At 38.3% G+C, this 26,758-nt stretch overlaps 1 protein-coding gene across 1 annotated transcript in view; it reads left to right on the top strand.

Moving 5' to 3' along the window:
* Window positions 1–26,758, top strand: part of LOC122802847 (coagulation factor VII-like) — a 366,027-nt gene that overhangs the window by 228,014 nt on the left and 111,255 nt on the right. The window contains exons 4-5 of the mRNA XM_044072638.1: window positions 4,678–4,791; window positions 11,444–11,584. Of these exons, the coding sequence (XP_043928573.1) occupies window positions 4,678–4,791; window positions 11,444–11,584 (255 nt within the window). The remainder of the gene's footprint in view (window positions 1–4,677; window positions 4,792–11,443; window positions 11,585–26,758) is intronic.

Genomic DNA, 26,758 nt, shown 5'->3' on the forward strand with positions numbered 1-26,758 from the left:
GGGAGGTCATTGTTCCCCTGTACTTATCACTCATCAGACCAATGATTGAGTACAATGCCCCATTCGGAATGTATCTGACCCGACACCTGCAGCAATTGGAAAGGCCCCAAAAATTCCTCACCAGAAGGATAAAGGGTCTCAAAATATGTCTTATGCTGCCCGACTGAAGGAACTCCAGCTCTATTCAGTCGCTTACCGTCTGCTCAGAGGTGACCTGTGCCTGACATACAAGGCCATGTCCAACCCGGAATTAATGAACATGCTTCACCTCAAAACCTCTAAATCCATCAGAACTACAAGGGCAAGAGACTTAAACCTCAACACGGCTATTAATAGGACGTGCTGGAGGGACAGATTCATCACCCAGAGACTCCCTATGCTGTGGAACAACATCCTGGTACATGTGAGGCTGAGCACCTCGCTGGCTTTGTGCAAGAGAAATCTTGACCAATGGATGGGAGATCGCAGGTATACCCCAGGGATAACCTCAGTGTCACTGCTTGACAGAGGCACAGCAAAATAATGGGCATATTATCCTTCAAACTGAAGGGGTGGCAGTAGCCACAAAACTCTGGGCTAGGCTTATATATGCCCTAGGGCAGATAGCCTAGTATGAACCTATGAACCTATGAACATAGGCCTGGTGCGGTTCCTGCTATTAGGACAGTGGTCTGCAGCAAGCTATATAGTAGTAGGCAGTTTTAGCCATTGGTATTTGACCATGGCTAATCCATGTTGCTTCTTGTTGTGGTACCAACATGGGGTGTGGTTATCCATGACATTTATTGCTAGTCACCCTCGTTTTGTAGCTTGTTCCATGTTTTTGCACATGTACATCACTGTATGAGGTGTGACCTGGTAGTGTTAGGGTGCTGATGTGGGCTTTGACCCAGTTTTCTATTACAGCACTGATATCTACATTCTCTATACTGTGTGCGTTTACACTGCACGCATCTTGCTGTTTATACTTCTGGCATTGGGTAGCATTACATCTAGGTTCCTATCCCTTGTGGTACCTATGAAGGTGGGTTTGTGTTTTTGTGGTTTATGATTGGTGAGGGTGGATGTTAGTCAGGGTCCTCAGGTGTGCATATGGTACATGGTGTTACATTACTTAACACATGGCATTCATGCCTCAGGTGGTGCTGCAGGGCTGCCTCTGTCGGATGCACATACTACACTCCCTGTACATGTTTGGAAGCAGGTTGTGTCATGTTAGGCATCCCTGTTACTATATGAGTGAGTCAGAGCGGGTATCAGTCCCAGTGTTCCTACTGACCAAGTGTATGTGCTATGCGTTGCCTCTTTGCCAAGGCCAGGGCATACTGGGCACGCCTCCTTCTGCCTACTGGGGCAAGGTCAGGTTGTTCCTCCTCCGAGTCACCCTCTGCCTGTGGTGGCCTTGGCAATGGTGGGGTATGTTTGGCCCAGCCCTATGCTGGTCCTGCTGCAGCTGTTTCCGCAGGATCATATTATGTAGCATAGCACATATCATGATCATTTGGGTACATGTAGTTGGTGTGTACTGCAAGGCTCCACCAGATGTGTCCAGACACCGGAACCGTGACTTGAGCAGCCCAAACACACGCTCTATGACATTACGTGTTTGTGCGTGTGCCTCATTATGGCGTTCCTGTTCAGGTGTGTGTGCATTTCTGATGGGTGTCATCAGCCACGGCTCAAGTGCATAACCTGCATCCCCCACTAGGTGTCCGTGTGGGAAGTCCCCACTGGCAAATGATTGGTACAGCTGCGTCAGATGCCAGATGTGGGAATCGTGGTAGCTCCCAGGGCAGCCAGCACACACATTCATTATTATGCCCTGGGCATCACACACGACCTGGCAGTTGATGGAGGGGAATCCCTTGCGGTTAATGTAGGCTCTACCCTGCTCACCGGCTGGTGCTTTGATGCATATGTGCGTGCAGTCTATTGCACCCAGTACCTCAGGGTATCCCGCTATTTGCTGGAAGAGACGCATATTGCTGGCCACAACCTCACGGGCATTGGGGAAATATACATGATCACCGACATGTGCTGACATGGCATCCAGGAACTGGTGCAGTACCCTGGAGGCTGATGCCTGTGATATCCCCATCATATCACCAGTTGGTCTCTGGAAGGTACCTGTTGCTAGTATTCTTAGGCCAACACATACCTTGGTTTCCACTGGGATGGGTTCCCCTCTGTTGGTTCTGTGTGTGAGGCGTGGCCTGCACAGCTCAACAATTTGCTGCAGAAGGTCTCTGTCCACTCTGTAGCGCTCTACTATCTCCAGCTCATGTAACCCATGGTAGGTGACCCTGGGCCTGTATACTCTTCTCCTTCTCCTCACTCTGGGTTGTCTGTCAGCATCTGCATTGTCACCACCCTCAGCAATTCGCCTATGCCTGATTATAACAGCTATGGCAGCCCCTAGCATTTCTGCTCTGAGTTCAGCTTTTTTCAGTTTTCAATTCTGATAGCTTACTTTCTTGCAGTATCTCGTGTGAGAAGCACCCTGCACTGCTGTTTGCAGTGTTTTAAGTGCTGGGTTGGGCTTCTAGTCTGCCTGTGTAATTGCCTGCTTCCAATTGTTATCACCAATTAACTCCAGCAGTATCCTCTGACAGCTTCCTTGTAATCTAGTTGTTTCCTTTTTCCTCTTTGTTTCCTTAGGGGGAGCAATGTGCACACCAGGTTAAGCATGCTCACAGTTGCTTACACGCGCGCACACATCCTTACACGGTGTGGACTTGGCTGATTCACGGTAAAACGCGCGCACACTGCCTTACACACGTGCACGCCCACGCAAACCATTGTAAACGGTTTGCAACACGCTCCCACATGTTGAACCTGCCTTACACACACGCACACGTGCGCATGCACGTATATCAAGAAAGTTTGAGTGTAGGGATAGTGTGCACCCTCTATTTCTTGACTTTCCTAGTGTTCTGTTGGGACACACCTCTCTCCCTGATGTCTGTCTGTCATCTGTCACCTTACATTGCCCTCCAATCTGATACATTTATTTCTATCATTCCCCCCGTGATGTCACCTACCTCTTACTCTGTTCCTCCCCCTTCTGTAACTCTTACACTACTCAGAAAGTGCTCATTACCTATGTGGCAGTGTGATTCAGTATTGTAACCCTCATTTACATAGGATTGCCTAGTAATGCTTAGTTACATGTCTTACACGGAGCTTCCCCCCCTTGACAACCACTACACGGAGGCCATATTGTTTTTGGTCTGCTAGTCCCTCCATTGTCATTCCATGTAATACATAAATCCCACAATTGTGGGCTTATAAGCTTCGGTTTTCAGTTTTAGGCAGCGCACCCGTTTATGCTGGTGTGCGCTGCAGTTACACATGAAAATCCCACGAAAAAAAAGTTATTTAAAATACTTTTGCAACACTTTTTAATGCCAATGGCCACATATTTGGCCATTGGCATGCTAAATGAAACATATGCACCCTTTATTTGGAGCTGACATAGCTCCGTTGTCAATTTTGCAGAAATGTACTCAGTTGTCAGCTGAGTACATTTCTGCAGCTAACACGTCCATTACACGGACTGGTTTAGGCTTCTTGGATCGCTCAAATACCTCATTTGCATATCTTTGAGCTGCAAATGAGGTATTGAGCATTTCCACGCCCAGTCCGTGTAAGAGACGTGTTAGCTGTCTCTTACACGGAGGTTTGGGCTGTTCCTGGATCGGGAGGCTTACACGGAGGCTTACACTACTCTTAAACTCCGTGTAAGCCTTCCTGAATCCTGCCCACGGTCTTCTGTATGTAAATACTAAATGGTGCCTTTAAATGCATTTCAGTATAATAGCCTAGCATGATGCATCAGTGCTTGCTTTAAGAGTGGGTATATGCCTTCTGCTCATAGACAGCAATAGCGAACATTTGCATAGTATATCTTTATTAATGTGCCATTACATATGATGTAAAAAAAATAATTTAGAAATCTCTTGACCAGACTACATTTTAGTTTCTGTAAATTTGGCATCAGAAGAGCACCATGTGCTAATGGTGACAGTACGTTACAATCAATTCAGCACTGAGATGGGTAAATAAAGCTGAAAGGTAGCAGTCTTTGCCGTGTTTAGAATATTATGTTGTCATTCCTTGAGATTTTTGTTAAGATGTATAGCCTTCTATGTATAGGTATAGTCTGGCATTCTTAATTGTACCATGTTTCCATTTGGGGTAAATATATCATTTCTGCTCAGGTCAGTGACCATAAAACATAGCTAGAATGCATCTTTACTGAAGTGTCATTACATCAGAAGTAACAAACATATTTTCTTCCAGAATTTATAATCTGATTTAGGATTTACAGTTTACACTGTTGTGTTAAATGCAGCCTCTCTTCTGTCACTTTTTTCTAATAATTTAAAGCATGTTAATCTATCTGCTTGTATCACATAATTCCTAACATGAGAATATAATTTCTGTAAACTTCCCAAAAGGTCATCTTGTTTGCCACAGGAATATTTAACTGTACTCTACAGAAACATGCTAAGTTGTATTCAAAGCGTATTGTATAATGGAAGAAAAGTTCAATTTTATTTTGAAGCTAGAACTTGTATGTGAAAAAACAAAATGTTTTATGCATTTTATATGACTTTAATGGGAAATCGATTGCACAATGTATTGCATTTACATCATGTTTTATTTCTATTTCAGATGGTGATCAGTGTGCTTCTAACCCATGCCAAAATGGAGGAACGTGTGTAGACCAGACAAATGCGTATGTATGTTATTGCTTAGAAGGCTATGAAGGGAGAAACTGTCAGACAGGTAAATGGGTTTAACTTACTGAACAGGTGAAAAAGGTATTTTGATCTCAATTGTCTTGAAATGTAAGAAAAGTGAATGAGACTGACAAATGAAGGATGTGCTCTTAGTCCAGTACTTCCTGTGGTTTAATGTAGGATTGAGGCAGGATACTAGTAGTTGGATAACATGATATTGAATATTAACCTGTATTTTGTTCATAACATTTAACCCTTTAGATTGCCATTTGATTTATTTGTTTTCTGCTTTTAGCTTATGCTGTTTTTAACAGCCTTTTTACTTGTAGTGTTTGTTAGCAGACAAGCATGATTGTACATAGTTTTTTGGATGACCCTTGTCCACTGTACTCATTAAATATCTAGAAAACTTTTGAATATAAATAATTGAATATTCTCGAGCAGTATATTTTAAAAGAGGTCATTTTAAAGAACATCTGTGACGGAGTTAGTGACTTAGCTGGAAGAAAGAATCTCTAGATTTGGAATACTTTAGCAAAGTCTGAAAACTCTGTGATTTTTTTCCCCACATGTTTTAGAATCTTTTGGAATTTAGAAACAGAATGATTGTATTTTCACTGAGAAAGCTGATGCAACTTCAGCATGCATGCCTGCAAATGGTCTTCAAATAATTTAAAAGATTGTGACCTAACATCCAAATGACAAGATGCTGTACTAATATTCCTGGTAATAAGCAGAATTAGATGTGGACATGTTGGACACAGATATTCTTGTTAATAAGCTGTAATTTAGAGGTGGACATGTTGGACACTGATATTCCTGGTAATAAGCTGTAATTTAGAGGTGGACATGTTGGACACTGATATTCTTGGTAATAAGCTGTAATTTAGAGGTGGACATGCTGGACACTGATATTCCTGGTAATAAGCTGTAATTTAGAAGTGGACATGTTGGACACTGATATTCCATTATAATAAGCAGTAATTTAGAGGTGGACATGTTAGACACAGATATTCCTGGTAATAAGCAGTAATTTAGAGGTGGACATGTTGGACACTGATATTCCTGGTAATAAGCTGTAATTTAGAGGTGGACATGTTGGACACTGATATTCCTGGTAATAAGCTGTAATTTAGAGGTGGACATGTTGGACACTGATATTCCTGGTAATAAGCAGTAATTTAGAGGTGGACATGTTGGGCACTGATATTCCTGGCAATAAGCAATAATTTAGAGGTGGACATGTTGGACACTGATATTCCATTATAATAAGCAGTAATTTAGAGGTGGACATGTTAGACACAGATATTCCTGGTAATAAGCAGTAATTTAGAGGTGGACATGTTAGACACTGATATTCCTGGTAATAAGCTATAATTTAGAGGTGGATATGTTGGACACCGATATTCCTGGTAATAAGCTGTAATTTAGAGGTGGACATGTTGGACACCGATATTCCTGGTAATAAGCTGTAATTTAGAGGTGGACATGTTGGGGACATCTTTGAAACCCTCCTTCTAATACCACCTGCTGTGAATTGGAAAATCACATTTAGAGCAGATCATCTAACTGTGGAGCACTGCAGGAATTGCGCATTTTACCTCAGAAGAAAATGTAATACTCTTCTCGTCTACTTAGGGCTTTAGAGCAAATAATCATGCATATCTGATGTGTCCTTCAACCTATAGCAGAACAGAGTCCTGCATACTTTCCACCCATATCTATTATTTTTAAGATCATTAAAGACTAGTAAAGTAATTTTTAACACTCCATGGTGGCCAAGAAATGTGAAGTTTGAGGATCTCAGGTAGTGGCTATACAGGAAATTCTTCTTGTTTTAGACAAAGGAGCTCACTCACTGGTTGTGGTGACAACCAGCTTTACACTGACCACCTTCCTATTTTTAACCTACTTATTCCAATTAACCTTGTTTTGAGGAGCTCTTTTCTTTTCTTAACAGAGCTTTTCTATATGTCAGCCACAATAAGTTAGCATGTGCATCATCGTGATCCATGTCAGATGCCTATACGATTTCAATTTCTTTTACTCCATAATTAGGTTGCATGTTTTAACTATTCTCCCACCACAACCTTATGACAAGCAAGATTTTTGCCCTCCTCAAGCTTATCAAGTAGTTTACTAAGGGAGTAATGCACATCTACCATCACCATCAACATCATCATCATCACCCCCTTCCCCATTTTTATACACGTGATCATGGTGTTGTGTAATTGTCACCATTTCTCTCTATTAAGTGCCATTCTTCTACTTACGTCAACACTCATGCCTGACTATTGCAGGTCTTCTCTCACACAATACATCCTCCTCTTTGTTGGATGCCCTCATTTCCTCTTGCCTTCTTCATATCTTTCCCAAATCTTCTTCACCAGACTGTCTACTTTTTTTTTTTTTATACATGTGCCCAGGCCACAGTAATCTGTATTCTTGTTGACATTTTCTGCAACTAGAGCTACTTGATGGATTCTGATTTTATGCCCCCATTTCTTCATTTGTCCCACAGTGTGCTTGCTATCAGCTGTGTGGCTGTTTGGACTACTATTCTGAAGAGCAAACTTGAACAGCCTAGATATGCTATTTTCAAAGTGCATGATTGGCAAATATTGACATGAGATCATGTTTGGTGGTTGCTTTCACGCATACATTGTTGATTTACTGCAGTTGTCTGATGTGCCTTACTTAAGGTTTGAATTTATGGTTGCCTATGTCCATGTTTAAATACATGGGTGAACACTATTGACTATACTACTAATGGATTCATCCTGTAGAATTTGGTTTAGTTTCTTTTTACAAATTGAGTTTTTTAATAACTCTTAGCAACGCAATCAACTTGCCACTGGACAGAGTCATCCTCAAAAATAACTTGCTCCTAGATGGCTTTAAAACATGTTTCTATGTCTTCGTCTAGAACTTCCCTACATTTTGCATGTATGGGTACTTCGCCAACAATATGCACTACCTATGTAACTTTATGAAATGATCTTGTATATATTTTCATTTACTGGTGCTGGGAGAATCGACAAAGCATTTCAGTTTTCATGTGCTTTTATGTGACCAAAAAATGAAAATCCAAAATCGAAGAAGCTACTGAAAGTGGTCCAGACAACACAAAAAAACAATGAAAAATATAAACTAGATGCACCACCATGGAAACTCCTTCAAAATGAGAATCCTTTAATGCGAAAGCAAGACCAAAAGAACAAAACATAAAAGATTAGCACTTTCGGCTTCTGCCTTCTTCAAATCTTTATGGTATGCACCAATCAGTGACTTTAAATATATCCATTTACCAAAAGAAATAACTTCTTACTATTAGATGAGCAAATAAAAGCATGAGGTCCAATAGCCTATCATATGAAAATAAAAATCTAAAACACCAATCAAAATACGTCCAATCAAAGTTCAGTAAAAGCAAAGTCAGCCAGTAGAAATCACACATTCAGACTACTGAGTCTGTGACAAAACACATAAGCATTTCTTTACAGCTAATCCCAAACTCACATTAACCATTTACCTAAGTTAAAACAAGACCTAAAAAGAGCAATAATTTTTTTGAGTTCAAATAATCATCTCCCGTTGCACAAAATAAAATAACATGGCACTAAACTCTTAAAGTTCATGACAGTGATTAAAATCAAAGGTTTTTACATTACATGCTGTACGGGCAGCCATTCAGTAGGAATATTAAGCCAAGACAGCGATCGTCACATCTTTAAAAACACGTTGTCAAAAGATGTGAATACATAATCACTATTTAAGCAGCATAATTTAGAACATATAAGGTATGTAAAAAGTATATAAAATATATAAAAAGTATATAAAATATAAAAACTTTGCCATAAGACACAAACACTCATAAGATATTAAACACTGATTTACATAGCCAAATCAAAGCTGATTAGCTGATAACCTATGAGGACAACCAATCACTGCTCAAGCTGACATATCAAAACCAATAGGGACATAAGCCTTCTGCTCTCAGTTCACAACATTACTAGAGGCGGAGTTCATCACCCTAGCATCAGCCAAAGATGCTTATCAATATATGCTAGAACCACTGTACAAACGAGCACAAGCTCCAAAGCTTTCAAATAATAAAACTAGAAAATAGTAATGTCCGTAGATCACTATTTAAACAACACAGCTTAAAATTTAAAATATAAAGTGTGCAAAAGAATGAAACTTTGCTGTAAAACAAGCGTTCATACGGTCTTAAACACTGATCTACATATTCATATCAAAACTGGTTGGCTGGTTAGCTACAAGAACAGAAAGAAAATCATTTCTCGAGCAAACGTACCAAAACCAATAGAAGCATAAGCTGTCAGCTACCAGTTCACAATACAACTAAAAATGAAGCTCATCTCCATGATATTAAATAAAGAAAAATCCATGTTGGTAGATAATAAAACTGTTAATTAAACGTGCGCAAGCACCAAGGTGTTCAGGCAATATAAAACTGGCCTCTAATGATGCTGTCCATAAAAAATACATAAATAAAATGCTTTTTAAGAAGGTTTAGGACCAATCACCTTATTCTGGGTAAATATACATTGCCCATACAACCTTCCATAAACAGAGACAAACTAAAATATAGATTTAGGTCAAGCTAGTTGCTTTTGCCTTAAAGAAACAAACACAGATCTCTAGTAAACCGAACATGACAGCCAATTATAAACCAAACAGGCAGAGGCTCTATATCAAATCAGCCAAAGTCTAATATCTATATGATGAACATAGATTAGCCAAACAAACAAATATATTGAACGTGTATGGACTGGGGAAACCCCCTAAAGTTATATTCTACCAAATAAAACCATCAATTTGGGAGTAAGAAAAAGGCATAAAAATCCTATGAACTGTGATACTCTTACAATTCACTGCTATGAGCAGGTGGTAACAGCTAGTAGCTGGTGAATAATGTGGGCAAGAAAACTAAAGCAAGACTGAATAAGTGAAAACATTATAAGTATGTTGTAGCCATCAGCTAAAACATGGAAGACAGACAGAAGCATGAACCCAGGTGTGACTATGGACACGTGTCACAGCATCCAATGGAACACTCAATACACATGCTGTAAGGTCCTATGGCTCGTTTTGAAGGAGTTTCCATGGTGGTGCATCTAGTTTATATTTTTCAGTGTTTTTATGTGATGGTAAGACCAAACATGTTATGTTAAGAATACATATTTAAAATTTTTCTTTCTGCTTGCATATAGTTTTCCACTGCTAGCAGGCTTTCTGTATTTGTATTTTTCTCTTTCATTTTTCATTGATTCTTTCTTTCCAAAGTCATTCTAAATTGATCGATTTCTCTGTCTTTGCCACTGACAAAAAAATCTAATTATAAGTTGACTGAAGTGGAGAGAATATTGATTGAGTTGTGTTGCTTTCACCTTTTCAGCAATATGTTGTATTTAGTACTGATCTGAAGGAAGGCAGCTCATAGTTGGACAACTAGAAAGATTACACATGCGCTTTTTGTTCCCGTTGGCTAATGTTCAAAGGAGGTAGAAGCACTACCTGTTCAAATACACACCTTCAGTAGCTGATTATTTGTACTATTCAACAATGGCATGTATAATATACAGACACACACACAGACACACACACACACACACACACACACACACACACACACACACACACACACACACACACACACACACACACACACACACAGATAGATAGCTATATGAATTCTCTAAAAAGAAAAGCATAGTGTAGATTTAGTATTAATACAAAGAAGATCTTTGTAGAATATTTTGAAGAAGAATTATGGTGAGACTGAGGTAATGCTTCCTCTGTGAGATAATTTATATATTGCAGTCATCACTCCTATTTCAGGTAGTGGTAACATGGTACATGAAAGAGACATTTTGCTATTCATGTATTTGATTGTTGTCATTCACTGAGGCACAGGCAGTCCCACTTGCTTGTCATATTTGTATACAGATGCATTTAACTGCTTATACATGAGTTGTACACAAAGGTTTCCTGTTTCATAAAACCTCAGAGGCAAGAATTCCCACAATAGTACCGAGTGCAATACCTTCATTCAAGGAATGACACATTCTCATAAGTGAATATGTGCAACAATCAAGAATTGCAGAAATGAATAAAACTGACACTTATATTGAAATATAATGCTAATTAATATTGCAGATGTCTTGCAGTGTAGCACAAAATATAAAAGCTGTGCATTGCTAGTGCACCTTGTCCTGCAGTTACTAGGTATGATTCGTTCATTCTGCTTTTGCATGCTTTGAGATACAGAGAGTCATTTAATCAGAATACTGCTCCGAAGTAAGTCCTGAAAATAAGGATTATTTCCTGTTAGGTCTTATACATTGACTAATGAATTAATCAAAAATATATTTCATATTACATTTTATGAAATCTAAATCCATACTGTGTCATTAACTAAGTTCTACATTTTGTAAAGTTGAAAGAACCGCTTAAGAATCATGCATCCAATAGATATTTAGAATTTAGCTGAGTATGATGAGTTATAACAACTGACACATTACAGGATAATGAAAATGTTAACAAATACAAACAAAAGTTAGTTACTTTTGTCATCATCATTATCATCATCATCACTGAATGGCTATATTAAATGTCATAACACTGTTTACGGAAATAATCAGTAAGTTAAGTCTCTTGTTTTCTGCTTTCAGCAATTGAGGATTACCTGCACTGCATTTATGACAATGGTGGATGTGAACATTTCTGCATTGAGAAAGGAGACGCCATCCGAACCTGTGAATGTGCCGAAGGATATGTTCTTGCAGAAAATAATATATCCTGCATTCCTAATGGTTTGGTATTTGATTTATTTATTTAATTTTGTTCACATTGTTGTAGTGATTTTAGTCAAGCAATTAAAAACAGAAATCATAACTAATTTGCATGCATGTCAGTAAACCAAGCTGGATTTTAACTTTACTTTTCTTCACACTCGTGAGTTTGCAGTTTAAACTGATGCAAAGTAATAGCATTTTGCTCATTAGAATTTTGACCAGCATGATATGTAGTAAGATGACTTAGTCATGCAATAACATAATATTTCATGAGTAATATGTGTAAGTTACTGGTTAGGAGCTATTACATTAACTACCACATTATCTTCCCCACAAACAGTTTCCTAATTATTTATTCTGTTTTGTAATAACTGATTTAATAAATATTTAAGTATAAATAATTGCTAGGACCTTAATTATCAACTGCTAGAACACAATGCTGCCCCTTGTTTGCATATTTTATTATATGTGCTTAGTATTTAAAGAATAAGATTTACAGGATCCCTGGCTTCATGGACAGTGACCCATGATCGGTTAGTAGCACAGATGCTAGACTGGCCTAGTGGAGGGAGATGGGCTTGAGTAACTGGCCCAAGCTTACTCTCCTGCAATGAATCTCACCACACTATCAGCACCTACTTGAGAGTAGGCAACTGCTTATTAAAGACACCAGGCAAGGCTTGACTGCTAAGCAGTATACCCACTGTTCAGTGGGGAAGATTTGGGTGGGAACAAGCACAGAACACTCTGCCCAGACAACTATTGCTAGTCAGCCTGCCAACTCTGGGTAGGGGTTAGAAGAGATGGGGCAGGGACCTTCACACAACTACAGTTCTGACCTGCACCCTAATTCCCAACCTTTGCATCCAGGGGAGTAAATGGGTTGATCAGGTTTCCAAAATAGTATTAATATGATACATAGTCTGAGGAGGATAGTCACAACATCTACATAGACTGGGGAGGACATTCACAATATATAAAATATGTACAAAAGCAGTTCTTATTTGTGCTTAAAGAGAGCCTACTAGAAGTAGGGTTTCCTCAAAATGTAGGTGGAGCACATTCTTTTAGAAAAGGCTAACAATATAAGGAAAAGCATAGCATAGCAACATTTTGAAAAAGTTCATAGGTTCATAGGTTGGTATTAGGCTATCAGCCCTAGGGCCTATACAAGCCTAGCCATAACAATTCCCTGGCTATTTCTTCCCACACTATTTACTTTCCTGGACCCCTGTCTAGCAGGATGACTGACGTGATCCTCGGGATGAATTTCCTTTCACCCATCCAATTGTCAAGGTTCCTTTTGAAGAGGGCCAAAGAGGCACTCTGCTTGACATGTATGGGCAGTCTATTCCAGAGTCTGGGGAGTCTCTAGGTCAGGAATCTATCCCTCCAGCATGTTTTGTTTATTGTGATGACAAGGTTTAGATCCCTGGAGCATCTGGCTCTGAGGGATTGGGATTTCTTTAAGTGTAGCATGTCCAACAGCTCTGGGTTTGACATGGCCTTGTATGTTAAGCAGAGATCACCTCTGAGTAGACGATATGCAACAGAGTATAGCTGGAGTTTTTTAAGGCGGTCAGCGTAGGGCATCTGCTTTAGGCTTGTAATTTTTTTAGTGAGGTATTTCTGCGGCCTTTCCAGTTGTTGCAGATGTCTTGAGAGGTACATACCAAATGGGGCATTGTATTCTATAATGGGTCTAATGAGGGATGAGTGCAGTGGGACAACGACCTCCTTTTTTCTGGATGAAGAGCCCTTAGTGATGAGGTGTGACACATAGAAGGATTTCCTGACTGTTGTGGCGATGTGGTTATCGAAGGTGAGACCACTGTCCACCTGTGTCCCTAAGTCTCTTATCACACTTTCAGTGGTTAGTGTACTGCCACCTATGTGGTAATTCACGGGTACATCTTTTTTCCCAAAGGGGATAACTATACAACTATGCAAACTTTGTTAGCCAGAGTCCCTTAGTGTTGGCCTGTACTTCAGAAAAGTAGATGCCAAACAAGAGCGGTCCCAGGACTGAACCCTGAGGTACTCCACTTGTCACTTGTCTGGAGCTGGATTTGGAGTCGGCTACTTTTACAGTGTGGGTTCTGTCAGTAAGCCATTTGGCAACCCATTGGGTGATGTAGGGATTAATGCCCAGCTTAGTATGTTTATCTATGATTCCAGAGTAGGTGATGGCGTCAAAGGCCTTGGCCAGGTCTAGATAGGCTATGTGGACCACTTTACCCTTGTCCATGGCTCTGGAGACTGATTCAAAGAAGTCAATCAGGTTCAGGAGGCAAGATCATCCCCTCATAAACCCAAACTGGGTGGGGTCCAGTGTATGAAGGTTGCCAATGTCTTTGTTTATAAGTTCCATGATAATACGCTCCATGGCCTTGCAGATAAGGCTCGTCAGACTGATGGGATGGTAGTTTCCAGAATCCAAGTGAGTGTGCAGCTTCATTTTAAAAGTAGAAGTATTCTCAATTCACCAGAAAGAAAGGGGAGTCAGTTTCCAGAGTTTGCCCACATTATGGGAGTAGAGCACTTCTCCATACAAGTTATGAGATTTGTGTTGCTAGCCAAGGAATTTCTCTTGGGAGCATAGCTCTCTGGTAAGGGACCACTTGAGTAGTGGTGCTAAGCCTCAACAGTTTGAGTGGTTTCCAAGGATACAGTGGGCAAATTTTAGTAGGGCGTATTTGAAGTAATTAGAAATTTCATCCAATTCAGTTTTCTAACTGCAGTACAAAGGTGTGCCCTACAAGGGAGAGCATTACCAATTTTTTTCTATTTTGTAATAACATTGTCTCAGTGTATACAACTGAGTGTAGTGTAGATTGGTGAGTTTCAGAGCTGCATAAAGTAGACTACAAAGCAGGTATGTAGTGGCAGCTGATTTTCTAGCATGCTGAGTCAGTCAGGTAATATTGGACTTTTGGTGGAACCCTAGTTTTGGATGTGTTATGTGTTTTTTTAATGTTGTGACTGATATGTAGTTTAAACCAAAGGTTACTTTTCATGGTGACACAGAATAACTTGGCATTTGAGACAATGTCTAGTGTTGTATTGTCTGAGGATTGTTCAACAAAATTAGCTGGGTCAGGAGATGAGGTTTTGGGCATGAGGAAAATAACTTTAGGCTTTTGGGAATGAATAAGCCAGGGGGATATCACCCAGTTCTGATCCAATAAGGCACAGGCTAGGTGGAGGGGGACACTGAGCTAGGTGTCATGGAAGAATTAAAAGTTAATATAATGTTTCCTCAACAACTGTGTCATGACTTTCTGTAGGGAATCCTTAAACTCATAAAACAATATACATTCTTTAAAAATTCATGTCTAGTTTCCACTTTTATTCCCTTCACATCTAGAACATCTGTATTACACTTGAGGAAAAATCTACTGAAGACTGCATGGAATATAAAATTACTTGTTTAAACATACATTTGTGTGAAAATATCCTAAATCTTCTAGACTTTGTGGTATGCCCTGGCGCCTTATACATTTCCTGTCATTGATCTTTTGTAATCTGTCATTCAGATTTTCCACCTCAGTTGCTTTAGATCGCTTTAGGTCTGCTCTGATTGTTTTGCTGTAATCACTGCATAGCGTTTTATATGTCTTCCTTTCTTAATAGTCTCTTATGTTCTTTGTTCCACTAAAGATTGTACCAGAGATGAACTTTTACGATTTTCTCCCTTATTTACCAGGTTCTTTATTATCTGTCTTCTGCATAGTTCTCTCCCTTTCGGTATATTAGCTTCAGGTTCAAATTCCAGTTTCTCAAGGTTTACACAAAATAAAATTGTGTTCTTCAAGCTTTCCCATTTGTTCAAGCAAATCACAATGGGACTAATCTGTTCCATTTCTGTCACAGATTTATGAATTCACTTACCTATTAGTCTTCTCACTGTCCATTACCATTTTGCAGTATTTGCATCTGACACAAGTCTAGGCTATTCATAAGTCTTTTGGCTTGCTCCTGGGCTACTCTCTATCACTCGGGCATTTTGTTTTGAAAAAAAGGAAACAGTTTCACGGCAACAGTCTCTTGTTGATACCACTTACTTGCACAGGATGCTAAAACAGCGTCATATTCAACTCTTCTACTAGAGATCTGTCGTCTGGACATTTTTATCTCCTCCAAGCTCAGATCTGCTTCCATATACATTTTGACACACCTGGAAAAAAAATTCTAAAGATTACTGGGTACAGCAATTTGAACCTCACCTTAACCTCATGACAGCTCTTGTTGACAAATAAACTTACTTCTCTTTTGTCTTGTTCCAAGTGAGAAGTCATTTCTCATAAATACCCTGGCATTGTCAACATTCAGTACTTTTCCCTTTTGCCATAAATTTATAAGAAGCATCTTGCACTGTAATAACTGCATTTTAACTAATATCAGCTTCAGCTTCTTTTTGGAGTTGACATTAGGAGTACATATACTTTGCACATAATGATTAACAGATCTTGTCATGTTACACTAGCCCAGTTACTTATTTTTGTCTTCATAAACTTTGTACAGTGCACTCACTTCAACTTCTTTGGTACTGACAAAAACGTCAAGTTTTTTCTTCATGCTCTGTCCTCCAGATTATTATTTTCTGAAATATTTCTTCATTTAATGCCTCAGTCTCTGTAATTCTATTCCTTCATTTCTATATCTGAATCTCTTCACGCTTAGCAGTTCATTAGACTGACTATTCAATACTTCAACATTTTCCAGTTGTTTTTCATAGGTTCATAGGTTAGTACTAGGCGAACTGCCCTTATCGGCTGTTTTAAGCCTAGCCAATTAACCCATGTCAGAATCAAACCCTGCACTTAGTGTTTCTAAGGTAAGCACCTTAACCATTACACCAACTTCTCAACTCATTTATTTTTATATTGTTTTCCAGTGTCCCACTTATTTTCTTTTTTTAAACACCTTTATTGAATTATATCTTGTGACATATGCAAGTTTACATTTATATAAAAGTAATTAAACTGTATTGACAAGTTCACATTTACAAATACACTCCCAGGGAATACGTTCCCAGTTACCTCATTCTTCCCTGTCACACCTCTAACATTTGCTGTCTACCTGAAGAAAAATTCTCTGGAGTCTACTTGGGGTATAAAAATATCTATGCAAACATTTTCAAGCAAAAGTCCTAAATCTTCTATATTTTGTTGCATATTTGGGAAACATACATATATCCTCCCATTGTTTCCCAATCCTTTCTAACCTTCTCTGACTCATTCTTATAGTTATCATGCAATATTTTATATGCTGTACTAATTATTCATTTTTTAATTGCAGCTTCTGCTCTAGATTTTATTAAAAGTCTAACGGTGCTGGTTTTTCATTTAGGAACCCCCATTCCTTTCTCTTTGCCTATACTCTGATATAAATCCTTGATAGGGAAGGCAATCTCTAACCTGCAGTCCAACTACGTTCATGGCGTCTTCCCATTCTATCATCTTTACCTCTCTAGTTTGTGGCTCTCAATACCTTGGTTCCTTTGCCAGTTTTCTCCAATAAATTCCAGCCCCGTCTTGCCTATTGTCTGTATTCCTAATAGCAGTCGTCCTTATCGGCAGAATCTCCTTTCTCCATTCCAATGTCAGCTTAGTTCTTAGAAGACCTTCTGCTACTTTATAAATATAATATTCTGTATGATTACTGTAATTCTCCTTAAAGGTCTGCATCCAAACTCCCAGTCTCTCCTTGTTTCTTGAACTTCTCCCCTTTTTCAATATCATCCCTTTACACTTTGAATTATAGTGTTCTGCTTGTGCTATGTATAAGGAGCCTTAACTGTGCAGCTCTGAAATACCCCATTCAAATTGGGTAATACCCAATCCTCCCTGTTCTGCTGGAAAAATTAACTTATCCCTCTTGACTCTTGCCACCTTCCTCTCCCAGATAAAGTCTTTCAGCTCTTTATTAATTGTTATCCACAACCTCTCCTCTGGTTGATAAAAATATGCCTGACCTGTGTATAAGACTAATGGGACTAAAAACATTTTAGCTGCTTGTATCTTACTATCCATATCTATATAACAAAGCTTCCATTTTTGCAGTTTTTATATTATCTTTTGTTTAGTTTCTTCCCACATATCTTTAGTTGCCACAACAGAATCATTTTAATCCATACTCCTAAATACTTAATTTTATCATGTTCCCATAAATATGGATATTGCTGAACCAATTCATATGTGGGTACATAAATTACCACTATTGCCTTTGTTTTAGCTTCATTAATTTTGCATCCCAAAAAGATTTGAAACTGTCTTAAAGTGTTCTACAATACTGTAATGTTTCTTTCGGGTTTTGTCAGGTATAAAATAATATCATCTTCAAACAGAGCCATCTTTTCTTTACTGGCATACCAATTACATCCTTGAATTTCTGAGTCCCTTATTTTGTTTGCCAGTGTTTCTAAATATAATGCAAATGACAAAGGGGAAAGGGGACACCCCTGCCTGGTTCCTCTGCTCAAGCAGAAATTATCAGAGAGAACACAACCCACTTTAATTTTCAACTTCGATCCCTCATATATCCTTCTAATCAACCTTACAATTTTTTTCAGGAAATGCAAATGGTTCCATTGCCCTGCTCATAAAGTCCAACTTACTCTGCCAAATGCTTTCTCTGCATCAAGACCAACCGACAACAATGGTATTTTCTTACATTCTGCTTCCCCTCTGGATCATTAATGTTCTGCTAATGTTGTCAAATGTTTGCATCCCCTCCACAAATTCACATTCATCCATATCTATCAATTGTGGCATTTTGTTTGCCATTATTTTAGCCATTATAGACATGAATGCTTTATAATCATGGTTTAGTATTGAAATGAGCCTGTATGAAGCTGGATCTGATGGATCTTTACCCTCTTTAGGTATTATATCTACCACCACTTTCTTTTAGGATGTTGGTACTTCTCCTCCTCTTAAAATGCTGCTAAACAAAACCTTCCAGATCTTTATCATTTTTTTCCCTCCTAGTTCCACATTTCCACAGGAATAGCATCTATTCCTGGGGACTTTCCTGCAGACTGGTTGTACATCACTATTTTTATCTCATCTGCTCCTATCCTAGCTGTTAGTAACTGAGACTCATTTACCTCTAACCTTGGCATATTTAATTCTTCCATAAACATTTCCACTTGTATCCTTTCTTAATTACCATATTTCTCTGCTTTATACAGACTTTCGTAGAATTTCTGAATATTTCTAATAGCTCTACAGGATCTCTTGTTATCTTCCTTGTTATAGGCTCCCTAAGCTTGGCGACAGACATTTCTACTTTCTGTTGCCTGAGTCATTGTGCTAAAAGTTTTTGTGCTCTAGTCTCATTATCAAAAAACAGTTGCTTAACAGAAATCTTTCTAAACTCTTATATATTATCGAGGTGATCCCTTATTTTCTGCTTAGCATTCTGCAGTTGATTCATTCCTTGTTCTGTGAGATTCCCCCTATTCCGCAATACTTTAACATTTGTCAGCCCCTCTAAATAATTCTTCTTGCTTCTAAACCATAGCTCCCTTTCTTTTATTTCCACCCTATTTTAAAATTTTGTTGCATTCCCTAGCTATGTTTTCAAAAGTGATTTATTTCCTCTTGAACAGCTCCTGAATAATCTCCAGTACCCATTCCTTAAATTCCTTTCTTTTCAACAGATAGGTGGGAAAGTACCAGTGTCTCAGCGTTTATATCACGTTATCAAAAGATGAAAATAGCGAACGCTATTTCATCGAACCTAAAATATCTAAACCACATAATATCGAGCATTCAGAACAGCAAATTTTTTCCTTGGGAAAATTTTGCTATTCCGAAACACATACACACAACACAAGCACACCTAAAAAACATTCATACACACACATAAACTTATAATCCTACAACTAACTCTACACTAAACTATACATACACTATCTATCCACTTACCTTAACCCTAACCCTAAGGTCCATCACTATTGCGCACTCACCTAACCCGCGCCCTAACCCTAACTCACTTAACCCGCCCTAACCCTAACTCACCTAACCCGTGCCCTAACTCTAACTCACCTAGCCCGCGCCCTAATCCTAACAACCACACAATCGCACACTTACCTGAACCCAACCTGTACATTTCCACCACAGCACTGAAAATAGGGAAGGCACAGAACCGGCCAACCAAATTCTTTCCCTAGGAAAGAATTCAGTATTCTGCAGCTTCGCTATTTTTAGTGTTCGCTCAAAATGGGTCAATATTAGAACATTCGAAGTTTTAAAACTTCAGTGTTGTGATATAGACCGTGTCTCATTTTTATTTCATTACCCTGTGTTTTTTTTTTTTAGTTATTATTGGCACATAATCTGAGACACTTATTGAGTGTGTATCAAGACCTTCAATTAAGTGCACATTTCTTATTTTAAGCAGTTCTGAGTGCATCTATCTATTTTTGTTTATTATAGTCTACTGGAAGCCATCTCCTGCATTAATGTTGCATAAATGTCTGCTTCCTGCTGATCAGCTTTGAGGTTTTTCACATCCAGAACTTTTTCCTAGTTGATTTTTTTTTATATCTCTCATATTTTCCCTTCACTAACATTAAGCCAGTGTGTCTGCCAGCCAATAGCTGAATTTCTTCCAAAGCTGTAATTTAACCAGATTTGTAAAACTTTCACACTTTCCTCACAAGGAGAGCTTTAATTAATGTGTTTTTCATCCAGCTATCATCTTGGGCATAGCTCTGTCCTTCATTCATTCATTCATTCATTCATTATTTGTTAAGAATTATTTTTGATAACTATCCATGGCAAATAATATTGTAAGATAATGAATTATATTAAGTAGAAACAAACTTGTTTTATTTAAGAAGAATTGGTGAACTTTCTAGTTGAAGCTGTTAGTAAATGTTTTGCATTTGGTCTATTTGTTCTACACTGTGAGTAGTGCTTTAAATTTTAGAGATGTAACTTGAGAACCATGGTTCCTCCCAGTGAATCTACTGTACGTTCAGAGATGACTGTATGGGCATGTGAATATATGTGTGTGTGTGTGTGTGTGTGTGTGTGTGTGTGTGTGTGTGTGTGTGTGTGTGTGTGTGTGTGTGTGTGTGTGTGTAAATATGCTCATGCATGTGCCTTTGCTTGCATTTACAAGTCAGCAAGGATACTGTAGTACTACACAGAAAAAGAGCCTGCCATTTCCTACATTTGTCTAATCTATTTCCCTTTTATGCAGTGGTCTAACCAGTCTATCTATCTTTGTATCTATCTGTCATCTATCTCTCTCTCTTTTCCCCTGTCCATTTCCTTTTTTATCTGGGTTAGTCTTAATTGGTAAAGCCCATTTAGAGGGGGTACCTAAGGAGAAAATTTCCATACAATTAATCATCATGTAGAAAATGATTCGTTCTTATGAAGTACTTATCAGATGGAGACAGGGCATTCAGCGGAGTTAGCTTTGTAGTGCTAACAGTATTTTGTTGTTTTGATGTACTACTCTAGTCATTCTACAGAGATAGCAAATGATTATCAGACATGCAAAAGCTGCATATGTAAATGTTCATTAATGACTCCTTTTATATCTCTAAACTGAGCACTTAATGCAGTGGGAGGTTGGCATAATGGTTAAGGTATTTAACAGGGCTTGATTCTCACAGGGGATAATTGGCTAGGCTTAAAATGGCTCACAATGGCAGTTAGCCTAGTACTAATCTATGAACCTAGGAACCTATTACAGATGCATTGTGTTCCTCAAAATTTCCCTTCCTAACTATGCAACACTGCTGCACAGGCATCTACAGACATATGCACACAGATGCAGATATACACAAATGCACACTACATGTACATGCACAGTCTTGCTGTATTTACCTGTTGCAGCACTACCATATCTGCTTCTGATATAGATAGCAATAGGTGTACTCCTAAATAGCACAACTTTGAATTACTGTACCTTTCTAATCTGATCCCAGCGTAAGTCTGTGATTGATCAAAACCTAATTTATATTAACCATTCAGGTGGACTGCCTTATTTCTATGCAGTGGTATAAAGCAGATTGCTGTATCACTACTTGCTGAAGGCTTCATATGACTCTAGTGCTACAGTAATTGTTAAATCACTCCCCTCATAATGCACTGAGAAATCTTCGTAGGAGTGCACAGTGTATTATTCGTTTCTGTTTAGCCCACATGCATAGAAGAACTTAATGATGCACAGAGTCAGTAGTGTGTATGTGTGTGTATGATTTTATTCATTCAACATTGCAGGACCAGTACTGCCATCCTAGAATTCACTTCCATTATTAATTATTTCAGAAGCAATTATAAATTAGTTTCAGCACTACTTTTTGATCTATTAAAACAATTTGACACTATTTCCCAACAAAAATGCGTATTATTGAATCTATAGTTTTTGGTCCTGAAAACATTTTATTAATAAAGTAAATAAACATTTGTTACATTTTATGGAATCCTATAAAGCAAGGGACATTTTTTATAAATCATATTAGGCCTTAGAATAGTTTTGTTGAATATATGAGTTTGCTTAGATAATTCATTTGAAGCTCAATGGAAACTGATGCATATCTCTATGAAAACTCTGAATTAAAATTACATTCACACTCTTTAAATATAGTAGATTATAAGACGTAATGGGTAATGATTCTTTTATTGTGTTTTTTGTAGTTTAACTAAATCTAATTATGTTAGTTTATTAATTAAGGCAACTAGGAAACTCATTATCAAACATTCTTTTTTGACAAATTGTTTTTTTTTTACCATCCTACCAAAAGCATATAAAAAGGTATATACAACTGTAAGCAATATTTCCAATGCTGATTTTTAAAGAAAATAATTTTATTTATTGGCCTAGTTTATTGGGAAAAATGAATATCAATAGATGATATTTAAAAAATATATATATAATCTAGATATGTCCTATAAAATAATATGTAATATTAGTAAAAACATGAAAGTAATATACGTTTGAAATACTACTGAAATAGGAGTATCCATTGATTTTGTTTATTTTTCATTAATTATTAGTGGTAAAAAAGTCATTAAACCTTCATTTTCAAAAATGAGTAAATTATTATTAGAGTTAAAAATTAAAATAAGCAAATTCTGGAAATATATCAACAAAGTAATTTTGATAATATAAATGATTTATACAAACATTTGATTTTGAGATCTGATGGCTCAACCTCTAGTATTTTATAGAAAGTATTTCACTGGAAATATCTTCATAAAATGTTATTACTCCTTATAAAATAAGTAGGAAACTCAAAAAGAGTGATCTTCGATGTTAAATATGTTAAATAAATAGAAAATAAATAAAACTAGATTTGTGTCATACATTTTATGTATGTGAAAAAGTGAAATATTGGGAAGACTTTCAGGAATTGTTTAAGTCTATGGTCTGAATAATCTGTAATATTGAATCTTTGATATTTACTAATACTCCAGGGTCCAGATTGTATAAGACCCAACATTTTTTTTTATTGTGGACATTATTAGCTGTGGGACAAAAGTAATTACTTTAAATTGGAAGAAGGAGTCTGAACCAAACTTCAAAAGAGTTTATGAAGTTAGCTACTGATATGTGTCAAAGAGAACTTCTAATTACATGTATGAGATCCAGGAAAGCAAAAAGACCTTAATAACTGGCAGAAAGTTAAGCAGTTATTGAAGAATTTTAATAATTAGCAAACTGTGGTTTTAGAAAAATAAACAGAATATGACTCAGTATAATCTACTAGTAGTAAAGTATTGTAAATATTATATATATGATTTTTTATTGTTTGTATATTGTGGATTCTTGTTAAAAATGCCCCCCCCCAAAAAAAAAATACTTATAAAACTCTCATCCCTAGGAATTAATAACTTGTCACTGTCCTGGTCTAATAGCTGTGTAAATGACAGACAGTGGGAAGTTAAATGGAAATTACACACCTCTCCCTTTTGGTAAGTTCATACTGGGGTACCCTGAGGGTATATTCATTGATCTTTGCTGTTTGGTACAGTCATTAATTACATCCAGATAGAAAAAAGGCAATAATAACGTGATGTGCAGATGACTTAGCATTCTATTGCTAATAGCTGTGGCCATATCATCATCATCATCTTCTTTCGGTTGTTCCCATTAGGGGTCATCACAGCGGATCATCTGTTTCCATTTCTTCCTGTCCTCTGCATCATGCTCTTTCACACCAACTGCCTGAATGTCCTCTCTCACCACATCCATAAACCTTATGTTGGGCCTTCCTCTTTTCCTCTTACCTGGCAGCTTCATCCTTAGCATCCTTTTCCTAATATACCCAGCATCCCTCCTCAGCACATGTCCAAACCAATGCAGTCTCGCCTCTCTTGCTTTGTCTCCAAACTGTCCAACCTGTGCTGACCCTGTAATATACTGATTCCTAATCCTGTCCATCCTAGTCACACCCAGTGCAAATCTTAACATCTTTAACTCTGCCACATCCAGCTCTGACTCCTGCCTTTTTGTCAATGCCAAGATCTCCAACCCATATAACATAGCTGGTCTCACTACCCTCTTGTAGAACTTCCCTTTCACTCTTACTGGTACCCGTCTGTCACAAATCACTCCTGACACTCTTCTCCAACCATTCCACCCTGCCTGTACTCTCTTCTTCACCTCTCTTCCACACTCACCATTACTCTGAACTGCTGATCCCAAGTACTTAAACTCGTCCACCTTTACCAACTCTACTCCCTGCATCCTCACCATTCCTCTACCCTCCCTCTCATTTACACACATATATTCTGCTTTAGCCCTGTTGACCTTCAGTCCTCTCCTGTCTAAAGCATATCTCCACCTCTCTAGGGTCTCCTCAACCTGGTCCCTACTCTCACTACATATCACAATGTCATCTGCAAACATCGTAGTGCACGGGGCCTCCTGTCTGATCTCATCTGTCAACCTGTCCATCACCACTGCAAATAAGAAAGGGCTCAGAGCTGATCCTTGATGTAATCCCACCTCCACCTTAAACATATCTGTCATTCCACGCAGTCCTCACCAATGTCACACTAACCTTGTACATATCCTGTATCACTCTTACATACTTCTCTGCCACTCCCAACTTCCTCATACAATACCACAACTCCTCTCTAGGCACCCTGTCATATGCTTTCTCTAAGTCCACAAAGACACAATGCAACTCCTTCTGACCTTCTCTGTATTTCTCAAACAACACTCTCAGAGCAAACATTGATTCTATAGTGCTCTTTCCTGGAATGAAACCATACTGCTGATCACTAATCATCACCTCCCTTCTTAACCTAGCTTCCACTACTCTTTCCCATAACTTCATGCTGTGACTGATCAATTTTATCCCTCTGTAGTTACTGCAGCTCTGCACATTACCATTATTCTTAAAGATAGGTACCAAAACACTTTTTCTCCACTCCTCAGGCATCCTCTGACTTTCCAAAATTTCATTAAACAATCTGGTTAAAAATTCCACTGCCATTTCTTCTAAGCACTTCCATGCTTCCACTGGTATGTCATCTGGGCCAACAGCCTTTCCATTTTTCATCCGCTTTACAGCTGACCTTACTTCCTTCTTGCTAATCTGTTTCACTTCCTGATTCACTATCTCCACATCATCCAACCTTCTCTCTCTCTCTCATTCTCTTCATTCATCAGCCCTTGAAAGTACTCTTTCCATCTACTCAACACACTCTCCTCACTTGTGTGTACGTTTCCCTCACTATCCTTTATCACACTTACCTGCTGCACATCTTTCCCAGATTGGTCTCTCTGTCTAGCCAATCAGTACAGGTCCTTTTCTCCCTTTTTAGTGTCCAACCTTTCATGCAACTCTCCATATGCCTTATCCTTAGCCTTCACCACCTCTCTCTTTGCCATGCACATCATCTCCTTATACTCCTGTCTACTTTCTTCATCTCTTTGACAATCCTACTTCTTCTTCACCAGCTTCTTCCTCTGTATACTCTCCTGTACTTCCTCATTCCACCACCAGGTCTCCTTGTCCTCCTTCCTCTGTCCAAATGTCACACCAAGCACCTTTCTTGCAGTCTCCCTTAGTAGCTCTGCTGTAGTGGCCATATGCTTTTAGATATTTGTAATTCTTAGACATGAATTTTATATATTAAGGGGTTGTACAATAACAGGTACATGTATGTTTTTGTGGCATCTAATCAGGCCACAACAATTCTAGATACTCTTTGCATACTTGGTGCTAGTAGATCTCCAGCAAAAGGCATGCATCTGATATTCCACTTGTGATATGCATGCTGCTCTGCTCTGCAATGCAACATGAATTTTACACAGTGTGCATCAATGTAGTGCTGCTTGACAGAATACAGCTAAAAAAGGATGTTTGGTTAGTAATGCTGACCTCCTATTCATGCATCTATCACTGCTGTTTCTCACATAGGCATGTTTCTGTTCTTGTGCTGAACAATTTTGCAGTGATTATTTATGAATCCCACCCATAACCTTGTCTATGAGATCCATACCTCCCAGCTTTTTAAGTGGATACAATGATGTAAGGATAATGGCATCTCAGCAAAAAAATATATATTTTTTTTTGTGGGCCATTTCATATTTGTAGTGAAATTACATGTTTTAGCTCTTCTAGGGCCAAGAACTGCATAGGAGTTTGTATATAAAGATTGCTTTACTGTATTGTAAAGCTGTACTGAAAGACTGGGCATCATAACTGGCATCAGTGCTCATGGACATTTTCAACACTTTGCTGCAACTAGCTAGTGTACTGAGGTGGTTTAAGAAGATGACCATCATTCTATTACCAAAGAAACCACAATCAACAAGTGTAAATGACTACCGACCAATTGCTCTGACTTTGAGAGTGATGAAGTGTTTCAAAAGGCTGATTAAAAACCACATAACCTCAAATATACCAGTAACGTTGACACACTGCAGTTTGCAAATAGGCTGAACCACTGCACAGCAGATGCCATCTCTCTAGCACTTTTTGAAATCATGACCCACTTGGAAGGTAAGAACTGCTATGCTGGAATACTATTCATTGACTTCAGTTCTGCCTTCAACACTGTCATCCCTCAGAATCTAGTAAAGAAACCAGTACAGCTGGGCATCAATACCCTATTATGCAATTGGACCCTAAGATTCCTCATGGAAAGGCCTCAAAAGGTTTGTGTGGGCAACAACAGTTCTGGAAGCATAACTCTGAACATGAGGGTA

The sequence above is a fragment of the Protopterus annectens genome, chromosome 5.part0 (assembly GCF_019279795.1).
Source record: "Protopterus annectens isolate FY-2018-M chromosome 5.part0, PAN1.0, whole genome shotgun sequence".
NCBI lineage: Eukaryota > Metazoa > Chordata > Ceratodontiformes > Protopteridae > Protopterus > Protopterus annectens.